Source organism: Vombatus ursinus, unplaced genomic scaffold (genome assembly GCF_900497805.2).
Source record: "Vombatus ursinus unplaced genomic scaffold, bare-nosed wombat genome assembly UNPS02014959.1, whole genome shotgun sequence".
Classification (NCBI taxonomy): Eukaryota; Metazoa; Chordata; class Mammalia; order Diprotodontia; family Vombatidae; genus Vombatus; species Vombatus ursinus.
Genome location: NW_020954737.1, coordinates 8,011,938 through 8,029,674, shown reverse-complemented (window position 1 = coordinate 8,029,674; position 17,737 = coordinate 8,011,938). Strand labels below are relative to the sequence as shown.

General features: G+C 47.2%; 1 protein-coding gene across 8 annotated transcripts in view; it reads left to right on the top strand.

Moving 5' to 3' along the window:
* TNK2 (tyrosine kinase non receptor 2) overlaps positions 1 to 17,737 on the top strand; it is a 46,272-nt gene that overhangs the window by 20,253 nt on the left and 8,282 nt on the right. For all 8 annotated transcript variants that reach the window (XM_027845164.1, XM_027845160.1, XM_027845161.1 and 5 more), the window contains exons 3-9: positions 1,531 to 1,601; positions 3,341 to 3,562; positions 4,094 to 4,246; positions 5,136 to 5,413; positions 6,215 to 6,341; positions 7,033 to 7,179; positions 7,367 to 7,461. In XM_027845164.1, coding sequence (XP_027700965.1) covers positions 1,531 to 1,601; positions 3,341 to 3,562; positions 4,094 to 4,246; positions 5,136 to 5,413; positions 6,215 to 6,341; positions 7,033 to 7,179; positions 7,367 to 7,461 — 1,093 coding nt within the window. The remainder of the gene's footprint in view (positions 1 to 1,530; positions 1,602 to 3,340; positions 3,563 to 4,093; positions 4,247 to 5,135; positions 5,414 to 6,214; positions 6,342 to 7,032; positions 7,180 to 7,366; positions 7,462 to 17,737) is intronic.

Here is a 17,737-nt window from a genome sequence, read left to right as displayed (position 1 = left end):
GTTCAGGAAGGGTGGGAGTGAGGAGGTACCATGTACTTGGGTCCCCAGCCCTAAGCAGGAAGGGGAAGGATAGCCAGTGGTTAATCCTTCAATCTGACAGCAGCTCTCCCTGATTCTGGGGAGGGGACATGTTGGTGGCATCCAGGCTGAGTGCCAAAGAAAATCAGTCCACGTGCTTTGCTCGGCATGTGTGCAGAGGGTTGCTGAGCCCTTGCCATAGGTGATTGGTCTGAAGGTGTAGTGTCCTCAGGATATACCCCATGAGGGAGATTAAAAAAAATTCCTAGTTTAGCTTTTTTTGTTGTTGTTGTTTTTTGTTTTTGCTTTTTTGGTGAGGCAGTCGGGGTTAAGAGTCACACAGATAACTTGTTTTTTATTTGTTTCTTTGTCTTAAAAGTGAAGTGAAATAGAAACTTGATTAAATAGATTTAATTGACATTATGGTGTTATTGTTATTATTAAGTGAGGCAGCATGGGGTAGTGGATTGAGCACTAGTGGTTAAGTCAAGAGGCCTGGGTTCTAATTCTGACTCTGCTTTTTACTAGCTGAATGACTTTGGCCAAATCACTTAACCTATCTGTCTGTCTCCCTTTCTCTCTTTCTCTCTCTCTTTCTCTCTGTCTCTCTCTTTCTCTGTCTCTCTTTCTTTCTTTCTTTCTTCCTTTCTTCCTTCCTTCCTTCCTTTCCTTTCTTTTTTTCCTTCCTTCCTTTCTTTCTTGGCAATCGGGGTTAAGTGACTTGCCCAGGGTCACAAAGCTAGTAAGTATCTGAAGTTGGATTTGAACTCAGGTCCTCCTGACTACAGGGTTTGTGCTCTATCCATGGAGCCACCTAGCTGCCCTCTCCTATTCTTTAAACAGACATCCCCCCTTATTTTTATTGTTAGTTTTTGATTTTACATAATTTTAGTTTTTGAATATATTCCCCTTCGCTGCCCTACCCATTGAGCCATGCCTTATAATAGAGATTTTTAAAAGGAGTGAAAAAAGGTAGTTAAAAAACCCCAGTCAGCAGGTTGATTTTATCTGACAGCATATTCATTATTCCACACTCATGGTCTCCTGTTTCTGCAGATCAGAGACAGAGGTGCTTTTTCTTAACTTTTCTCTGGAGGTAACCTTAGTCATTATAATTTCAAAGTGTTTAGTTTCTTCTTTTGGTTCTTTCTGTTATACGTTGTCATCTGTTTTCCCCTTCTGTAAAATTATTGATGATTATTCTTCCACCGTTGTCTTTGTTATTCTTACAGTACAAGACAGCTTCCAAGGGGAAATCTGTAAGATACCTTGGCCCAAATCATGCCTTAAGGGGTCTTCAGTCCCTTTACTGCAGTCCTTGGGGTGGGAATCTCAGCCTACCCCTGGCCCAACCCTTTCTTTTGCTATTTTTTGATTATGCCTAGTAATGTTTCTGTTGGATTCTGTGCCTGAAGACCTTACTAATCTCACCTTGCTGCTGGGCACGGTGGAGAGAAGGGGTAAAGGAGAGGGGTGTATATGCCCTCTGACACCGGTGCCAACTCTCTGCAGGTCAGCGGAGGCTGTGGGAGGCCGTGAAACGGAGAAAAGCAATGTGTAAGCGAAAGTCTTGGATGAGCAAGGTGAGTGCACTGGACTGTGGCAGGGGAGGGGTTGGGGTGTGTAGGGGGAAGAGCAGAGTCCTTAGCAGGGACCTCATTCTGTCTTCCTCCCAATGGCAAGAGTCAGTTTGTCAAACCATAAGACCTCAGGGTAGAAGACCTCATGTCTACCCCATTCCCACCCTCAATTCCAGGAATCTAGGGAAATTCCGCTAAAATATTTTTCTTAAAAACAGCCTCTTTTTTGTTTGTGTGTGTGTGCTTTCAGTCTTCTCTAGTCCCTAGGGTAGCTTCTGCCTTAAGTAAATGTATCCCCCTTAACTGCCTCCTCCCCAGCTCCCCACTCTCACCCCCAGCTGCCGTCTCAGCTGAACTTAGAATTCATTCATTCTTTGGCCCTTTGCTTGTTGTCCTCAAAGACAGTGAGAAAGGAAATTTGTGTAGGCCTGTGTTCTGCTATTAGAAAAGTCTCCGGTCTTCCCTCCCTATCTCTGTCCTGTGGGCCCCGTCCCAGGGGGTAGGGGTGGCACTGGGGATGCTTTTCCTGGGTTTGGCAACAGCAATTTCCTGGATGGCCCTACAGCAAAGGACCCACTTGAGAGCCTGATAAGGGGCAGCTGCAGCAGGCCACGTGGTCTCCTTTGGTGATGCTGCCCTGGCCCTCTGCCCAGAACGAGGGGAGAAGGGAGGGGGTTGAGGAGAGAAATGAGAAGAATAGAGGAGGAGAGAAAGTTGTGTGAAAAGGGAAGTAGTAAGGACTAGGCCCAAATCCTGGACTGAAGAGAAGCCAGCACCCAGGAGTAAGGCCCAGTGCTATCCTCAGTTCTTGGAATCGGAGTGGCCTTGCCAATCTTAAGGAGGTCTTACTGGGCCAGTGTGGGATGGGAGCTAATGGTAGGATAATGGGGTGGGCTGTTGCAGAGGGGAGCATTCTGCAGGCCTGATTGTTGGCGTGCACCAGCTGGGCTAACTCATGGGCAAGAAGGGCTGACTAGGGCTATATTGCTAGGGTTCCATTTTATTTTACTGGGGGGGGGGCAGCATATAATCTTCCCTTTACCTGCTTGCTTTCCTACAGATTTAGTCCTCAGACTGCTTGAACCTTGCTTCCATTCCTCAAACTCAATATCTCTTTGTGTTATTTTCTGATCTCTTTCTTAGCTCCAAGATACCATCTCAGTCTTAGTAGGCAGTTCCTGAGTGTTTCAGACACTGCATTCCCCCCACCCCCCAACACACACACACACAGTCTCACACACACACACTCATACTCACACTCCCAACCTCCAAAACTAAAATTATCTTCTCCCCTGGGCAGGACAGGGGACAGAGTGACTCCCTGGGGAGGGGGCTGGAGATAGGCAGCACCAAGTGGCTATCAGAGGGAAGGAGCCAAAGCTAAAATTAGAAGGGGAGGTGGGGAGGGCCCCTCACTGCTTGAGGAGGGGTTAGGGTCAAGGGAGGCCCCTGCATCTTTCCTGGCTCTGATTGCATGCTGTGATGGCACAAACAAGTAGCTGCAGACAGGAGACAACTTGGTGCCCGCAGAGTGGCCAGGGAAGGGCGGAGAGGTGCTCTGGACTGCCTGTGCTATTCCGTCAGCTCCCTTCCCCCTTCCTCACCAAGCCCAAATGGGGCCCTGAATTCCCCAAGGAGTCCTGCTCTGCCCTGCTCTAACCCAGAGCCCAGCTCAAACCTTGGTCTGCCCTGGACCATGTGCACTCTCTTCCCTCTAACTGCCTTTCTCCCCTGCCCTCCAGGTGTTCAGTGGGAAGCGCTTAGATGCAGAATTTTCCACTCCCCAGTCACAGAATACCTTCAGAAAGACATCGCCTGTCCCAGGGGTTTCCGTTGGGGAGGGGTCGCTGCAGAGCCTTACTTGTCTCATCGGGGAGAAGGATCTGAGCTTGTTTGAGAAGCTCGGAGATGGCTCCTTTGGAGTTGTACGCAGAGGGGAGTGGGATGCTCCCTCAGGGAAGAAGGTGAGCCGGATTTACCTTCTGGATTTCCTGGGAGGGTCAGAGAGGAGAGGGTCAGAGGGGTGTTAACCTGGGGTCCAAACACTTGGATGGAAAAAAAATTACATCTTTATTTCAAGACAGTTCATTTCCTTTGTAATCCTGTATATTGTATGTATTTAATGATGCTGCTCTGAGAAGAGTTCCATAGGCTTCCAGATTGCAGAGGATTCCATTATACACAAATTAAAACAAATACCTTGGTTATACCCAGAGTCGAGCAGGGATGGTAGAGGTCCCTGGGTAAATAATGTATTTGCCTTCTCTTTGCTGCATACCACTGGATTGGGGATAATAAGATCAGGGGAAGTCAGGCAGTGGTGGCCTTTAGGGCCTGTGCTGAGGTTTAACTAGACTTGATTAGTTCAGTTTAAACTTGAGGATTCCCCGAGAACTGACTGTCAGACTGATGGCCACCCAGGCCATCATGTTCATGGCCATTGCCTTCCCTGGGACCTGTGTCCCGGCTCCCTGTGATTCCTCTGTCTCGGACAGGTGAGCGTGGCTGTGAAATGCCTGAAGCCCGATGTCCTGAGCCAGCCCGAAGCCATGGACGACTTCATCCGGGAGGTCAATGCTATGCACTCCTTGGACCACAGGAACCTAATCCGTCTCTATGGGGTAGTCCTTACCCCACCCATGAAAATGGTGAGTGGGGCCTGGTGGGCATGGGGGAGGAAATACATGGACCAGAGAACAAAGACAGCCGCCATCTTCTGTTAGCTTTCTGCCAGTCAGTCTTGCATGTGGGATCATCTTCCTTTCCCCATATTCTTAGAGTGAAAAAAGTGACTCCCTCATCCCCCTCCCCCATGATAATGCTACAGATTTTATAGTAGGGGGTGGGGAGAAGGACAAAGTAGAAAATTCTGACATTGATACCATCTTCCAGAATAATATGGCATGTAATGCCAAGGAGCCCAGCTGGATTTTCGCTTCTGCTCACTCTCTGAATTTCTTTGTATGACTCTCCCACACTCCCTTTTGAGGCAGGAATATGTCCTCTGAAGCCTCCATGGGAGTGCTGAGGCCTTAATTTTGTAATCTTGGAGTTTCTAATCTGAACTTGCCTGAATTTGCTGAATGAATAAATAGATGAACAAACGAATGAATATTTATTAAGCACCTACTATCTTCTGGGTATTGTAGGTTCTGGGCATATGAATAGAAAAGATGAAATGGTCCCTAACCTCAAGAAGCTTACAATCTAATGAAGAAAAGCTCTGAGCGGGCCTAGGTGGGTGGTGCCTGTGGCTCAGGCGAAGGGGAAATCATAAACTTTGAGTTGGAAGGGACCTGGGAAGTCAGCTAATCAATCAGTCAACTTCTTGTTGGCTAGTCCAGCTGACTCATGTAATAGATGAGGAAACGGAGGCCCAGTCGTCAGGACAGGAGGATGCTGGCTGAGGAGGAGAGGAGATCACCAGGGAGTCCTTGTGGGCTGGCACGGGGGGGGGGGGGCTGGGCTGTCTCTGGGTTTGAGGGCAGGCATTCTTTCCCTGACTCCCCCTTTCCCTTGCTCCTCTGGCTGTTCCAGGTTACAGAGCTAGCTCCCCTGGGATCTCTGTTGGACCGTCTGCGCAAACACCAGGGCCACTTTCTTCTGGGGACTCTGAGCCGCTATGCTGTACAGGTGGCCGAGGGAATGGGATATTTAGAGGCCAAACGCTTCATCCACCGAGACCTGGCCGCCCGGAACCTGCTGCTGGCCACGAGAGACCTGGTCAAGATCGGGGACTTTGGACTGATGAGGGCCCTGCCCCAGAATGACGATCACTATGTCATGCAGGAGCACCGGAAGGTTCCCTTTGCCTGGTGAGGGAGGGAGCTGGGTACCACACCTCTCACCTGTGCTTTCTCCCATACTGGGGCCCTTTATTTAGGCTCTCCCTTTTCTACTCACCCATTATAGCCTTTGGTCCTGCTTGGTTGGTCTTGGTACCTCTTTGAGACTATCCTACTTGCCTTTCTAGGTAGCCAGGTGGCATAGAAGATAGAGTGCTGGACTTGGAATTAGTAAGGCCTGAGTTCGAATCTTGTCTCAGATACTTACTAGCTGTGTGACCCTGGGCAAGTCACTTAACTGTTCTCAGCCTCACTATCCTCATTTGTAAAATGGAGATAATAATAACACCTGCCTAATGGGGCTGTTAGGCTCAAATGAGATAACGCATGTAAAATGCTTTGCAGAACTTAAAAATATACTATAAATGCTAGCTATGATAATAATTTGATATTATATTTAATATATTCACATACAATATTATCACTTCTCACCTTTACTTTCCCCTTGCTTAGTCCCAGCCCTGTATCTACCCTGGACTGCCCCAATCTGATCCCAGTCCTGCCTACTCTTCCTAATCTAGGGTGGCAGTGTTCCCAAGCAATCATTTACCCAGCTTGCGACCTCTGGTAGCCAGAGAAGACCATAGGAGGAATGTAGGCCATTTGGCTTATTTTCCCCAACCTGTGGAGCCCTGGTTCAAAAAGACCAGCGGGCCCACTTTGTTGCACCTACTCCTGCTCACTTTGCCTGTTCTAGGAGGTGCGGTTGAGGAGATGAGATACCCTAGGCAACCTGCATAGTAAAGCTGGTAACTTTTCTGACCCCACCAGGTGTGCCCCAGAGAGCCTGAAGACACGGACTTTCTCCCATGCCAGTGACACCTGGATGTTTGGAGTGACCCTGTGGGAGATGTTTACCTATGGCCAAGAGCCCTGGATTGGCCTGAATGGAAGCCAGGTGAGAGTCTGAGTTGATTAGGTTCCCGTCTGCCCTCCCACCTTCACAACATGGACCTGGGACAATCTTACCCATTAGCTGGATTCCTTGTCTAGTCTTCTAGGGATGGATCCCTGGATACTGAGCAGGAACGGATGAGGCAGGGACTCCAGACTCATTAGCTGGGGACACCTTTTAAATAATCAGTTGACATTTATTAAGCATCTTCTACGAGTCAGGTATTTTGCTAAGTGCTGAGGATACAGATAGAGGCAAAAGACAGTCCCTGCGCTCGGGTAATGGGCTAATGGGGGAGACAACAAAGAAATTATGCAAAGCAAACTATATCCAGGATAAGTTAGAAGTAATTAATAGAGAGAAGGCGCTGGAATTAAGTGAGAATAGCAGCTGGGTCTATATGCACCCTCTTCCCTTCTCCTCTAACTCATCTCTTTACACCTGAGTGACCTTAGTCAGTTTTCAGGTAGGGATAGCTCATCATTGGGAGATGGGTCAGAGAAAGAGAAATAGTATTTGACTACTTCTCCCAAGTCCCATGCTTAGAGCCCATGCCTGGATTTACCCTGGCTCCAGAAGATTCAGGTCTCACCTCACTAAAGGGGGAGCCTTTTGTTGGGAGATGGGATGGAAGGTTTTTGGGGGAAGGATGGAGTCTCTAGTTGCAAACAGACCTTGCCCTTCCCTTCCTCAGATCTTGCACAAGATTGACAAAGAGGGGGAGAGGCTGCCTCGCCCTGAAGACTGTCCCCGAGATATCTACAACGTCATGGTCCAGTGCTGGGCCCACAAACCTGAGGACAGACCTACCTTTGTAGCCTTGCGAGACTTCTTGCTGGAGGTAAGGGGCATGGAAGACTGGGATTTGACCTTGGGGCAACAGAAGCTGAGGTGCTTTGGGAACCCTGGAAGAGCTGGGGGAGGAGGCTGGCACTGGGGTAATATTCTCTGCTGTCAGTAGGAAGGAAGGCTGAAGGGTGGAATTGACCTGCCCTTCACTGCTGTCCCCCTTCTGCCCTGTCCCACAGGCTCAGCCCACGGACATGAGAGCCCTTCAGGACTTTGAGGAGCCGGACAAACTGCATATACAGATGAATGATGTCATCACTGTCATCGAGGGAAGGTATGGGTGGCGGTGGTCCCAGGGCCACATTTGGGTGGATCTGGGCATGTTGGAGGCTACGAGAGAGCCAGCTCTGCTCTGGGGCTGAGGTCTGTGTGAAGAGGAGAGAAGAGTCAGGACTTGATCAAATTTCAGCCTGCGTGGTCTTTATCTGGACAAAAGAGGTAGGGGACAAGCCCAGAGGCCAAGAGATCTCAATTATATATTCTTTTTTTTTTTTTAAAGTGAGGTAATCGGGATTAAGTGACTTGCCCGGGGGTCATACAGCTAGTAAGTGTCAAGTATCTGAGGTCACATTTGAACTCGGGTCTTCCTGAGTCCAAGGCTGGAGCTCTGTCCATTGCGCCACCTAGCTGCCCCTGAATTATATACTCTTTAAAACTTTATCTTTAATTATATAGAGAAGCTCTTAGAGCTGAAATCTCAGAAGCCATCCTTTTCAACCCTTCCATTTTACAGATGAGGAAACTGAGGCTAACAGGGTTAAGTAACTTGCTCACAGTCACACAGCTACTAAGTGTCTGAGACCAGATTTGAACTCAGGAAGATGAGTCTTCCTGACTCCAGGCCAGGCAATCTATCCACTGTGCTGCCATATTGGACAATTAATTGTTTAAAAAAAAAAAGTCTTCCTTTTATCAAGTGGCAGCTAAATGATTCAGTGGATAGACTATAGGACCCAGAGTCAGAAATACTGGGCCTCAGACATTAATTGTGCTATGCTAGGCTGCCTGCCTCAGTTTCCCCATCTGTAAAATGGAGATAATAATAGTACCCATCTCCCAGGATTGTTGTAAGGTTCAAATGAAATCATATTTGTAAAATGTTCCACACCATATATAGTACATAGTAGGTGCTTAATTGTTAGGACTTTCTTCATTCTTCCTGACTCCCAAGACTTTTCCAATTTTTTCAGGTCCAGACCCTGGCTGTGTACATAAGAGCCAGACCAAGGATAGGGGAACCTGTGGCCTCGGTTCCCCACCCTGGGGCCAGACTATCTTCATTGGAACATGAGGTGTAAGAATTGGCTGGGGTTGGTCAGTCTCATGGCCACTGTGGCTAGGACAAGAATCCTATGCCCTACTCAAAGTCTCCCTCTCTCCTTGATATAGTATACTTGGAGAAAATTGGATTTGGAGTTAGAAGACTTGGATTTCAATCCTAGCTCTGTCACTTAATGCCTGTGTGACTTGAGGCTCGTCCCTTTGACTCTTTAGCTCACTGTCTCCTAATCTGCATAATGAGAGGGTTACTTTTTCTCATCTTCCTGAGTTCAGTTTGGCCTCAGACATTTACTAGCTGTGTGACCTTGGGCAAGTCACTTAACTTTGTCTGCCACAGTTTCTTCACCCATAAGGCCTCTAAGATCTCTGTGATCCTGTGACTTGCCTCTGACAGACATAAAGAAATTAGATCCTTCCCAGCTTCAACAAAGAAATCAGCAACATCCCTTACCAATAACACCCTCCCCATTGACCTCTCCCTAATCCCTTCCTCTAGATTCCCATCGATCCACTCACAGATCTTTCTGGTGACCAATTTCCTGAATGATCTGTCCTCCCTATACAGCTAGAACACTTAATTGCTTTCTCCCTCTCTCGCTCTTTTAATTCTTACCATCCCGAACACATAAATTCATCTGACACCTCTTTGATTCCCCCATTGTGAACAGGTCGGTCCCAGCGGCTGACTCTTTCAACCATTCATAGCCTTCTTCACGCCCACACACCCCTGCTTCTCCAATCCCCACTCCTAAGGTTTCCTGCCCGGCCCTCCGTAGCCCTGACCCTAGGTAACTGCTGCCGCCCCACCCCGCCACGTGCCTCTGCCTCCAGGTACCTCCTGAGTCACTGGCTTCTCTCCTCTCCAGCTCCAGCAGTGCAAGCATATGTACCAGAGGAGATGGCCCCACCTGTTATCTGATACCTTGAAAGTTGGAACTGGTTTGGGCAGGGGCAGGTTCAGGGTTAAGGAGGAGAGTGAGGCAGGAAAATCCCCCTTAGGACTGTCTCTTCCCTATTCCTTCTACCCTCTCCAAACCCCTCCATGCTTTCTAGGGCAGGCAAGTTTAATTCTCCCATAGCTGCTTTTCCAGGCTGCTTCTGTTACGGGGAAAGAGAATCTTCTCCCAAATTGTGTTTCACTAGAAAGCTGTCTTGGGGTCTGTGTTGTTGTTTTTTGTTTTTTCAGTCGTGTCCGACTCTTCGTGACTTCCATTTGAGATTTTCTTGGCACATACTGGAGTCGTTTGCCATTTCCTTCTTCAGCTCATTTTATAGATGAGGAAATTGAGGCAAACAGGGTTAAGTGACTTGCCCAGGGTCACATAGCTTGTCCGTGTCTGAGACCAGATTTGAACTCAGGAAGATGAGTCTTCTTGACTCCAGGAGCAGTGCTTTAACCACTGCACCACCTAGCTGTCCTGTCTTGGGGTCTCTAGGGAGGATACAAAGTGAGACATAGCCAGAGGAATTGTCTGGGCACCTCTGGAGTGATGCTGGTTCATGCAGGAATACGTGCGTCTGAGATCTCCTGGATTTTTGAGACTTTCACATCAGGGTCGTGGGAGGAAAAGGCTGCAGCTGCTGAGGGCCTCCCCCGGAGGAATGAGGCCAGTGATACCTGCCGACTGTGGGTTGGTTTTTTTTAGGGCGTTCTCAGGATGGCTATGGGATTCTCTGCACCACATGGTGGTTCCTGCTAGGATGGATGGATGAATTTCTTCTAGTAGAGAGAGATAAGAAAGGAGATGTGGGGGAAGGGCTAGGCACCCAGAGGCAGAGCGAGGACATGTGGCAAGAGGAGAGTAGATATAGAAGGGGAGGATGTGTAAACTGAAAAAAATGAGATGAGGTAGGAGGCTAAGGGGTGCGTGTGGCAAGTGGAGATAGATCCCAGACGGGGGGACCAAAGATGGGATCTGTTGCCGCCATCACCATTGTCAAGATCCAGTTTTTGCGTGGAGTTACACTCGGCAGTGTGGTTGGGATGGATCTGGTCCAGAACTATGAAATTATGAACCTGACCGTAAAACTTGGAGATACCAGAAAGATGCAGATGCTGGGAAGAAACCCTTTGGGCCTTGATGCCGATGCTAGCCGTGCCTTCTGGAAGCTTTGGTCCTCATCCTGAGACGGTGCCTTTCCTGTCTGGGATTGGATGATTCTCTTCCCCCTGAGACGCCCCGAGCTACCTCTGAGCTAAAACGCACCCCGTACTCCAAAGCTCCCCTTTCCTTTTTCTTCCTGAATCCCCCCCAACCTCTTCCTGTGTCGGAGATTCTGACGCTTGAATCGTGGCGCTTGACTTGGAAGTGCTAGTTTTGGTTGTTGGTCTCTCTTGTTACTTCTCAGTTGTGGGATTCTAGTAATTTCTGGTTTCTGAACCAGGAACATTGGGGATTGACTCCCTGGGCTTAGTTGTTGCTGGCTCACCTGTAGCTTAATAGAGCTAGAAGGGACCTCAGACACCATCTCGTCCAACCTCCCTATTTTACAGATGAAGAAACTGAGGCCCAAGGAGGTTAACTCAGAGTAGCCTTCTTTCTTATGTCCATTCACATACCAGAGACAAGTGTTAGAGGGAAAGACCTCAGGCTTTGGTACCTCCCCTCTCCCAACCCAATCCTGTTTCACTGACGGTATCTTAAATATTTTCATTCCCTCTTCTCATCCCTTACAATGCAGCCAGTTGTTTTGGATATACTTCTTTCCTTACAGTCCCTCTTTCCCTGTTCTGCCTCCCAGATGTAAGTCAGGGTCATCCTCTGTGGGTGAGAGGAAGGTTTGAGTACAGAGGGCCCACTCTGCCAACCATTCCCCAGGGGGTGACTCAGAATCTTTGTGTGTCTTTGGGGCCTGGCCCTCTCTCTGTCACTGCCAGAACAGCAGGGCTGGAGGGGTGGGGTAGAAGATGGGAGGGCTGTTAGGCCGCTCCCTCCTGGGAGGGCAGTTGTGGGATCACTCTGCCCCACCCTTCCGTCCCCAGTTTCCCCAGCAGCTCCAGCTGCCTTTGCTGCTGCCTGGCTGCCTACAGCGTGGGCTTGAGGCTTTCCAGGGAGCCTCCAACTCTGGCCTGGACACAAAGCCCCTTGCATTTAGCTCCTGGATCATTTCAGAAAGTGGCAGGTGAAGGGGACTGAGGCCAGAGCAGCCAGTGAGACCATTTTCTGTGTTTGTATTTGTTTATCTCGGTGTCTTTGACTCTCCTTGTCCCTCTTGGGTTGTTATGTATGTGTTTCTTTGCCTCATTCTCCACATCTCTGTGTTAATGGTCTTTCTCTGTCCTTGGTACTGTCTGTTCCTGGATCTGTTAACTCTGTCATTCAGTTTCTTTTGGGAGGGAGGGGGGAAAAGGGGGTAGGAGTGGGTCTTTCTCTCTCTGTGTGTTTGGATTTCCCCAGGGGGTCTTTTTCTTGTTCCCTGTCCTGGAGTCTGGGGTGTTCAAAGTCCCAGGACCCAACTATTCCTTCAAGATAAAATTTTTAAGGGGCTGGGGATCTAGGATAGTTGTTGGTAGAGAGGTAGAAAAAGGGTGGACAGGACAGAAAGAGGATTATCTTCTCAGTTGAATCCACAAGGAGCTGGGCTGTGTGAACAAGGGGCTGTTTGGGGGTGGGGAAGACTTTTGGTTAGGGGTTTGGATACAAAAGCAACAACTTAGCAAGGATGGGGGAGGCAGTAGCTGTGGGGCCTCTTGACTGTCAGGGACCTGAGTAACCTCTCTTGTGACCATAGGCTGGGAGCCCTGTTGGGATCCAGTCTTGAGAGAGGAAGAAAGAGAGAAAGAGAAAGGGGGTGGAGGAGAGAGAGAAAGAGAATGAGAATATAAAGGACAAAACATTTGTGTGGCTAACCCTGATTCAGTTCAGCTTGGTGATGGAGAAGTAAAGGGGCATAGCTAGTGTGTGACAGTCTGTTCCTTAACTTAACTGGGAGCAAGGTGGTCCTTAGGCAGTTTTCAGCCTGTGCCTCAGTTTCCCCTTATTTGGATGCTGTCTCCAGCCTAGGTAGTGAAGGGACCTGGAGTGGGGGAGAGGTAGTCTAATTAGATGGGAGGTGCTGGGCTGTTTTCTTACTCATTCAGGGACTCTATGTCATCTTCTCTGCAATGACACTGCTGGCTGGCAGAGCTGGTCCTCTAGTTACCATGGCAACACTGACAGCTGAGCCCCAGAGCTGTGCTGGCCCACTTAATGGGCCATGTGTGGATGGAAGGAGGAGAGGGTGTGTGACTGTAAGGACGGTGGAAATAGTAGACAGAGGGAAGAGAACATGCCTATTGGTCTGGTAGGGGTTTGATTCAAGCCATCTTTCTTCTTCAGGATCATCTGTTCCCACTAAACTCCAGAGAACCTAGGTGGGTGAGCATCTTGAATAAATAGACTTTGAATTTATATTGCTGTTTGAGGCTTATAAAGCACTTTCAGTCCTTTTGCTCTGTCATTTGGGGAGTAATTCCTTGAATGCCCTTTGGGAAGTAATTCCCATAAAGACCCACTGAAAACAGCTTCACCCCCACCCCCACTCCCAGGGCCAGTGGGCAAGGTTTAGATTGAAACTAGTTATATAAGGGCCCCTTAGTAGTGAGTATGGAGAACCTCCATTTTCCCTGTTATAATGTGGCAAGGGTGGGGGTAGGGGGAGCAAAGTATTGTTGGGTGTGCTAAACCTCCCTCTTTCGTGTATGAAGCAATGAAAAGTTGGCCTTTTGTGATGTACTGGGTGGGACGATAGTTGAAATTATGACTAGAAAAGTGGGGGAAATGCTTGCAGGCATTGTTGGAGTCAGGATTGTCTGTTTCTGGGAAGGAGAGTTGGGGAGAGACATGATCAGAACTAAAAAAAAAAGGAAGTATTGAGATTTTGTTGAGGCTAGAAGAGGGGGTGGAGTGGGGTGGTGAGAATGGGCCTCAAATGAGATAACCCTGGGCATAAGTGGCCTGGAGCAGTGGAACAGAGTCTAATATCCCCCTCACTCCTCAAAAAACTCCACAAAGTTTTTTTTTTTTTTTCTGGCTTCCTTCCATTTCTCACATGTGTTAATGAATAACTTTAAGGTGGTATAGACAGCAGGGTCCAACTTCCAGGTGACTCATTGACCTGGATAGAGATGAGGAGAAATGGGCCCCAGGGGTGGGGGTGGGGACAAATAAGTGAGGACTCGGTCCCAAGGGGGTGGCAGAGGATGGATAATTGGGGGGGGGTGGCATGGAAAAGACAAAAGGAAGTCTGTGGACTTCTCAGAAACGATCGTGCCTCACCCTTGGTTTTCATGTGGCAGTCCTCTGGCCCTGGAAAACTACGGGGTGGTCTCTCTCCTGCCTATGGGAAGCTGTTTATTTTGGGATGGTGGGGGTGTTGTCCTCTTCCTTTGCCCTTTCTCGTTCTCCCACCCTGAGGACTGGCATGTTAATCATAGGGTGGTGATGTCTAGGGCCTCAGGATGGCCTGGAGAGGCTCGCTTATTTCTTGTGTGATGGAAAGAGAATGTCTGGGCTGCAGTTCTGTTGCTTATAACTCAGGATGCCCTTGGACAAGTTACTTAGCCTGAATCTCAGTTTCTTCATCTTTAGAATAGGAGGAAGGGGGAGGGAGAGATAATAGCTACCCTACTGACTCATAAAGGCATTGAATATCAAGTGAAGCAAATGTATTCAGAAGATCTTTATAAAATTGTCTATGTAGCAGATGTAAATTCTCTCTACTGTAGTACTATTTGGGCTGGTTCTGGAGTGCTGCTCTTGGGCTGTAATCGTGTTTCTGGACTTCATTTTATTCTTTAGGGAATAAGTCTTTTATGGAAGTAATCCTTCCGTGGCTATGTGGACATTCATTTGACAGGTATTTAGAGTCAGAACACCTGGATTTACATTCTACCACCAACACTTGCCGCCTATGTGTTCTTAGACAAATCATTTCACTACTTTGAGATTCAGTTTCCTCATTTTTAAAATAGGAGGGAGGTGGGGTGTTGAGCTAGATGATTTAAGGCTTCTTATAGCTCTGAGTCTTCTGATCCTGTGGATGTCTGTGAAGTGTTGGGGAGGTTTTGTATAAAGGATTTAGAGGCTGTAGGGAACTTAGACTTTGTCTACTCCAATCCCAGCATTTTTGCAGATGTGAAAAAAAGAGCCCAGGGAAGTTAGGTGATGTTCCCAAAGTAATGCAGGTGTTGGCATTGTTTTGATTGCTCACCACTAGACCCCAGCTTGGAGAGCCAGGGTAAGAATTTATCAAGTCCTTGGTTTCTTCTCCAAATTTCAAAAAAAGTGTGTGTGTGTATGTGTGTATGTGTGTATATATGTATGTGTATGTGTATATATACACACACACACATGCACATAGTTACATATACACACAGATTTAAATACACATACACTATATGAATACACACAGGTTGGCATCCAACTTCAATGGTTACTTTTGCTTGGAGAAATCTGTAGGTGATAGGTTTAGCTAGATGGTGCAGTACATAGAGAGGTCTGATTTAAGTTTAAATCCAGCTTCAGGCCTGGGGAAGTCACTTAGATTCTGACTTCCTGAGTTTCCTCAATTTTAAAATGGGGATGATAATAGCACCTATCTCATAGGGTTGTTTAAGGATCAAATGAGATATTGTAGAAGTGCTTAGAGTGCATGGCACATAGTAGGGGCTTAATGATCCCCCTCCTGCCATTACCAGTCTCTTCCTTATCATTAAGACAGGTCCTCAGGTGCCCTTCTCCACCTACTGCCCTGGGCTTCTATTCAGGAAAGCTTCAGTTTAATTCTCTAGCTGTGTGACCTTGAGCAAGTCACTTCTCTTTGGATTTCAGTTGCCTCATTTATAAAATGGGGGTCACATGACCTCTTGATGTCTCTTTCAGCTGTCCATTCTATAATATTTACTATATAGAAAAGAGGTGGCAAAATGGTCGTGGCTTATTGGTAGTATGTCTCCTATTTCTTGATCCCCCTTCCCCTTTTCCTCTTCTCTCTTCTCTTCTCTTCTCTTCTCTCTCTCCCTGTCTCTCCCCTTCCCCTCCCCTCCCTCCCTCTCTCTCTCTCTCTCTCTCTCTCTCTCTCTCTCTCTCTCTTTCTCTCTCTCTTTCTCTCTCTCTCTCTCACACACACACACACACACATACCACACATGACCATCATTCTATGATAACAAGAACCATGTCTTGTCTAAACTTTGTATCTTTCTCCGCAGGTGCTCTAAACAAATTAGACAATAATTAGATGGTTGAATTGACCATGTGCCGCATCTGAAAGCTGTGGGTCCTCATGGCCACCCAGCTGCCAGAGTCCCCTGTCTCTTCTTAGGGCTTATGGTCACCGGGTCAAGTAGTAGTGGTAGGATACTCTGCATTGGTGGACAGAGTTACCTACATTCAATATCTGTGACTTAGTAGAGAAATCCTAGGGAGTTGTCAGAAGCATTGAGAGATTAAATAAATGTCTTGCCTAAGGTCACAGAGCTAGTATATATTGGGTAGAATTTGAACCCGACTCTAAGCAGAATACTCTCTTCACTGTACTGCTCTGGGTTTAGAGCAGCGGTTCTGAACCTGGAGTCTTTGAACTTCTTTTGTTGTTGTTTTTGGTGACTGTGTTGTTGAGTCATTTCAATCGTATTTGACTCTTCATGATTCCATTTGGGGTTTTCTTGGCAAAGATACTGGAGTGGTTTGCCATTTCCTTCTCCCACTCACTTTACAGATTGAGGAAACTGAGGCAAACGGGGTTAAGTGGCTTGCCCAGGGTCACACAGCTAGTAAGTGTTTGAGGCTAGATTTGAACTCAGGAAAATGAGTCTTTCTGACTTCAGACCTGGTGCTCTATCTATTACAACACCTAGCTGCCCTTGATAACGATATTTCAGTGTAATTGGTTTTCCTTGATAATAAATTATATATTTACATATTTTAATGTAACATTTTATTTTATGCATTTAAAAACATGATTTTGAGAAGGGGTGATTCTGTAGGCTGATTGGTCAGACTGCCAAAGGGGTCTATGAAACAAAAAAAATTAAGAACCCCTGATGTAGAGGATTCCTATATCTTGGACAATCCTTGTTCCTTCATGGGATGTGAAGTATCAAGGAAGACACATTTCTTGTTTCACCACCACCCGAATCAGGCTGTATTCATAGAGTAGCCTCAACAAAACAGAGGGGATAGTTTTGCTAAATTTTACTGTGGTCTGACTTCTCTAATCTGGAATATTGTACCAGATCTTTTCACTGTGTTTTAAATTTGTCAGAGTAGGGGGATCAGGATACAGGGGGAGGGGGATGTTCTGGAAATGATGTCATATGATGATTGGGTGAAGCAGCTGGGGATGTTTAGCCAGGTGAAGAGGAGACGGAGGATTGTGGGCATGATAGCTGTCCGCACATATTTGAAGGTTGTCTGGGGAAGGCAGGGAGTTAGGTTTGTTTTGCTAGTTCCCCTAAGAGTAGAACGGTAATAATTGTTGGATATTGCAGGACATTAAAGCTTTTTGCTCAATATAAAGAACTTTCTAAAAGTTTCTAAACTTCTTTTCTAAAACTCAGATTGGTTCACCAAGAGTGGCATCGCGTACCATTCCATATAAAGTAATGAGCTCTCTGTCGTTGGAGGTATTCAGGCAGAGACTGGATGACTACTTGTCAGGGATGTTATAATCCCTTGTATAAGGGGTTCCTCTGTTGGATGGGAGGTTAGTCTCATATGGTGTAGTGGAGGAAAAATAAAAAAGTAAAAAAAGCAAGTATTTATTAAGTACCTACTTTATGCCATATGGGCAGCTAGTTGGCACAGTGGGTAGAGCTCTGGGCCTGGAGTCAGGAAGACCTGAGTTCAAATCAGACACTAGCTGTGTGACCCTGGGCAAGTCACTTAACCCTGTTTGCCTCAGTTTCCTCATTTGTAAAAATGAGCTGAAGAAGGAAATGGCAAACCACTCCAGTGTCTTTGCCAAGAAAACCCCATATGGGGACGCAAAGAGTCTGAAATGACTGAAAAACAACATGTGCCACGTACTGTCCTAAATGCTTTACAAATGTGATAACATTTGATCCTCACAACTCTGGAAAGTAGGTGCTGTCATTATCCCCATTTTACAGCTGAGGAAACTGAGACAGACAGCGGTGAAGTGACCTGCTCAGGGCCATGAAGCTAGTAAATTGTCTGAGGCTGGATTAGCACTCAGGTCTTCCTAACTCCAGGCCCAGTGCTCTGTCCATTGGGCCATCAGGCAGGAAGAACACTAGATTTGGAATCAAAAAGAATTGGGTTTGA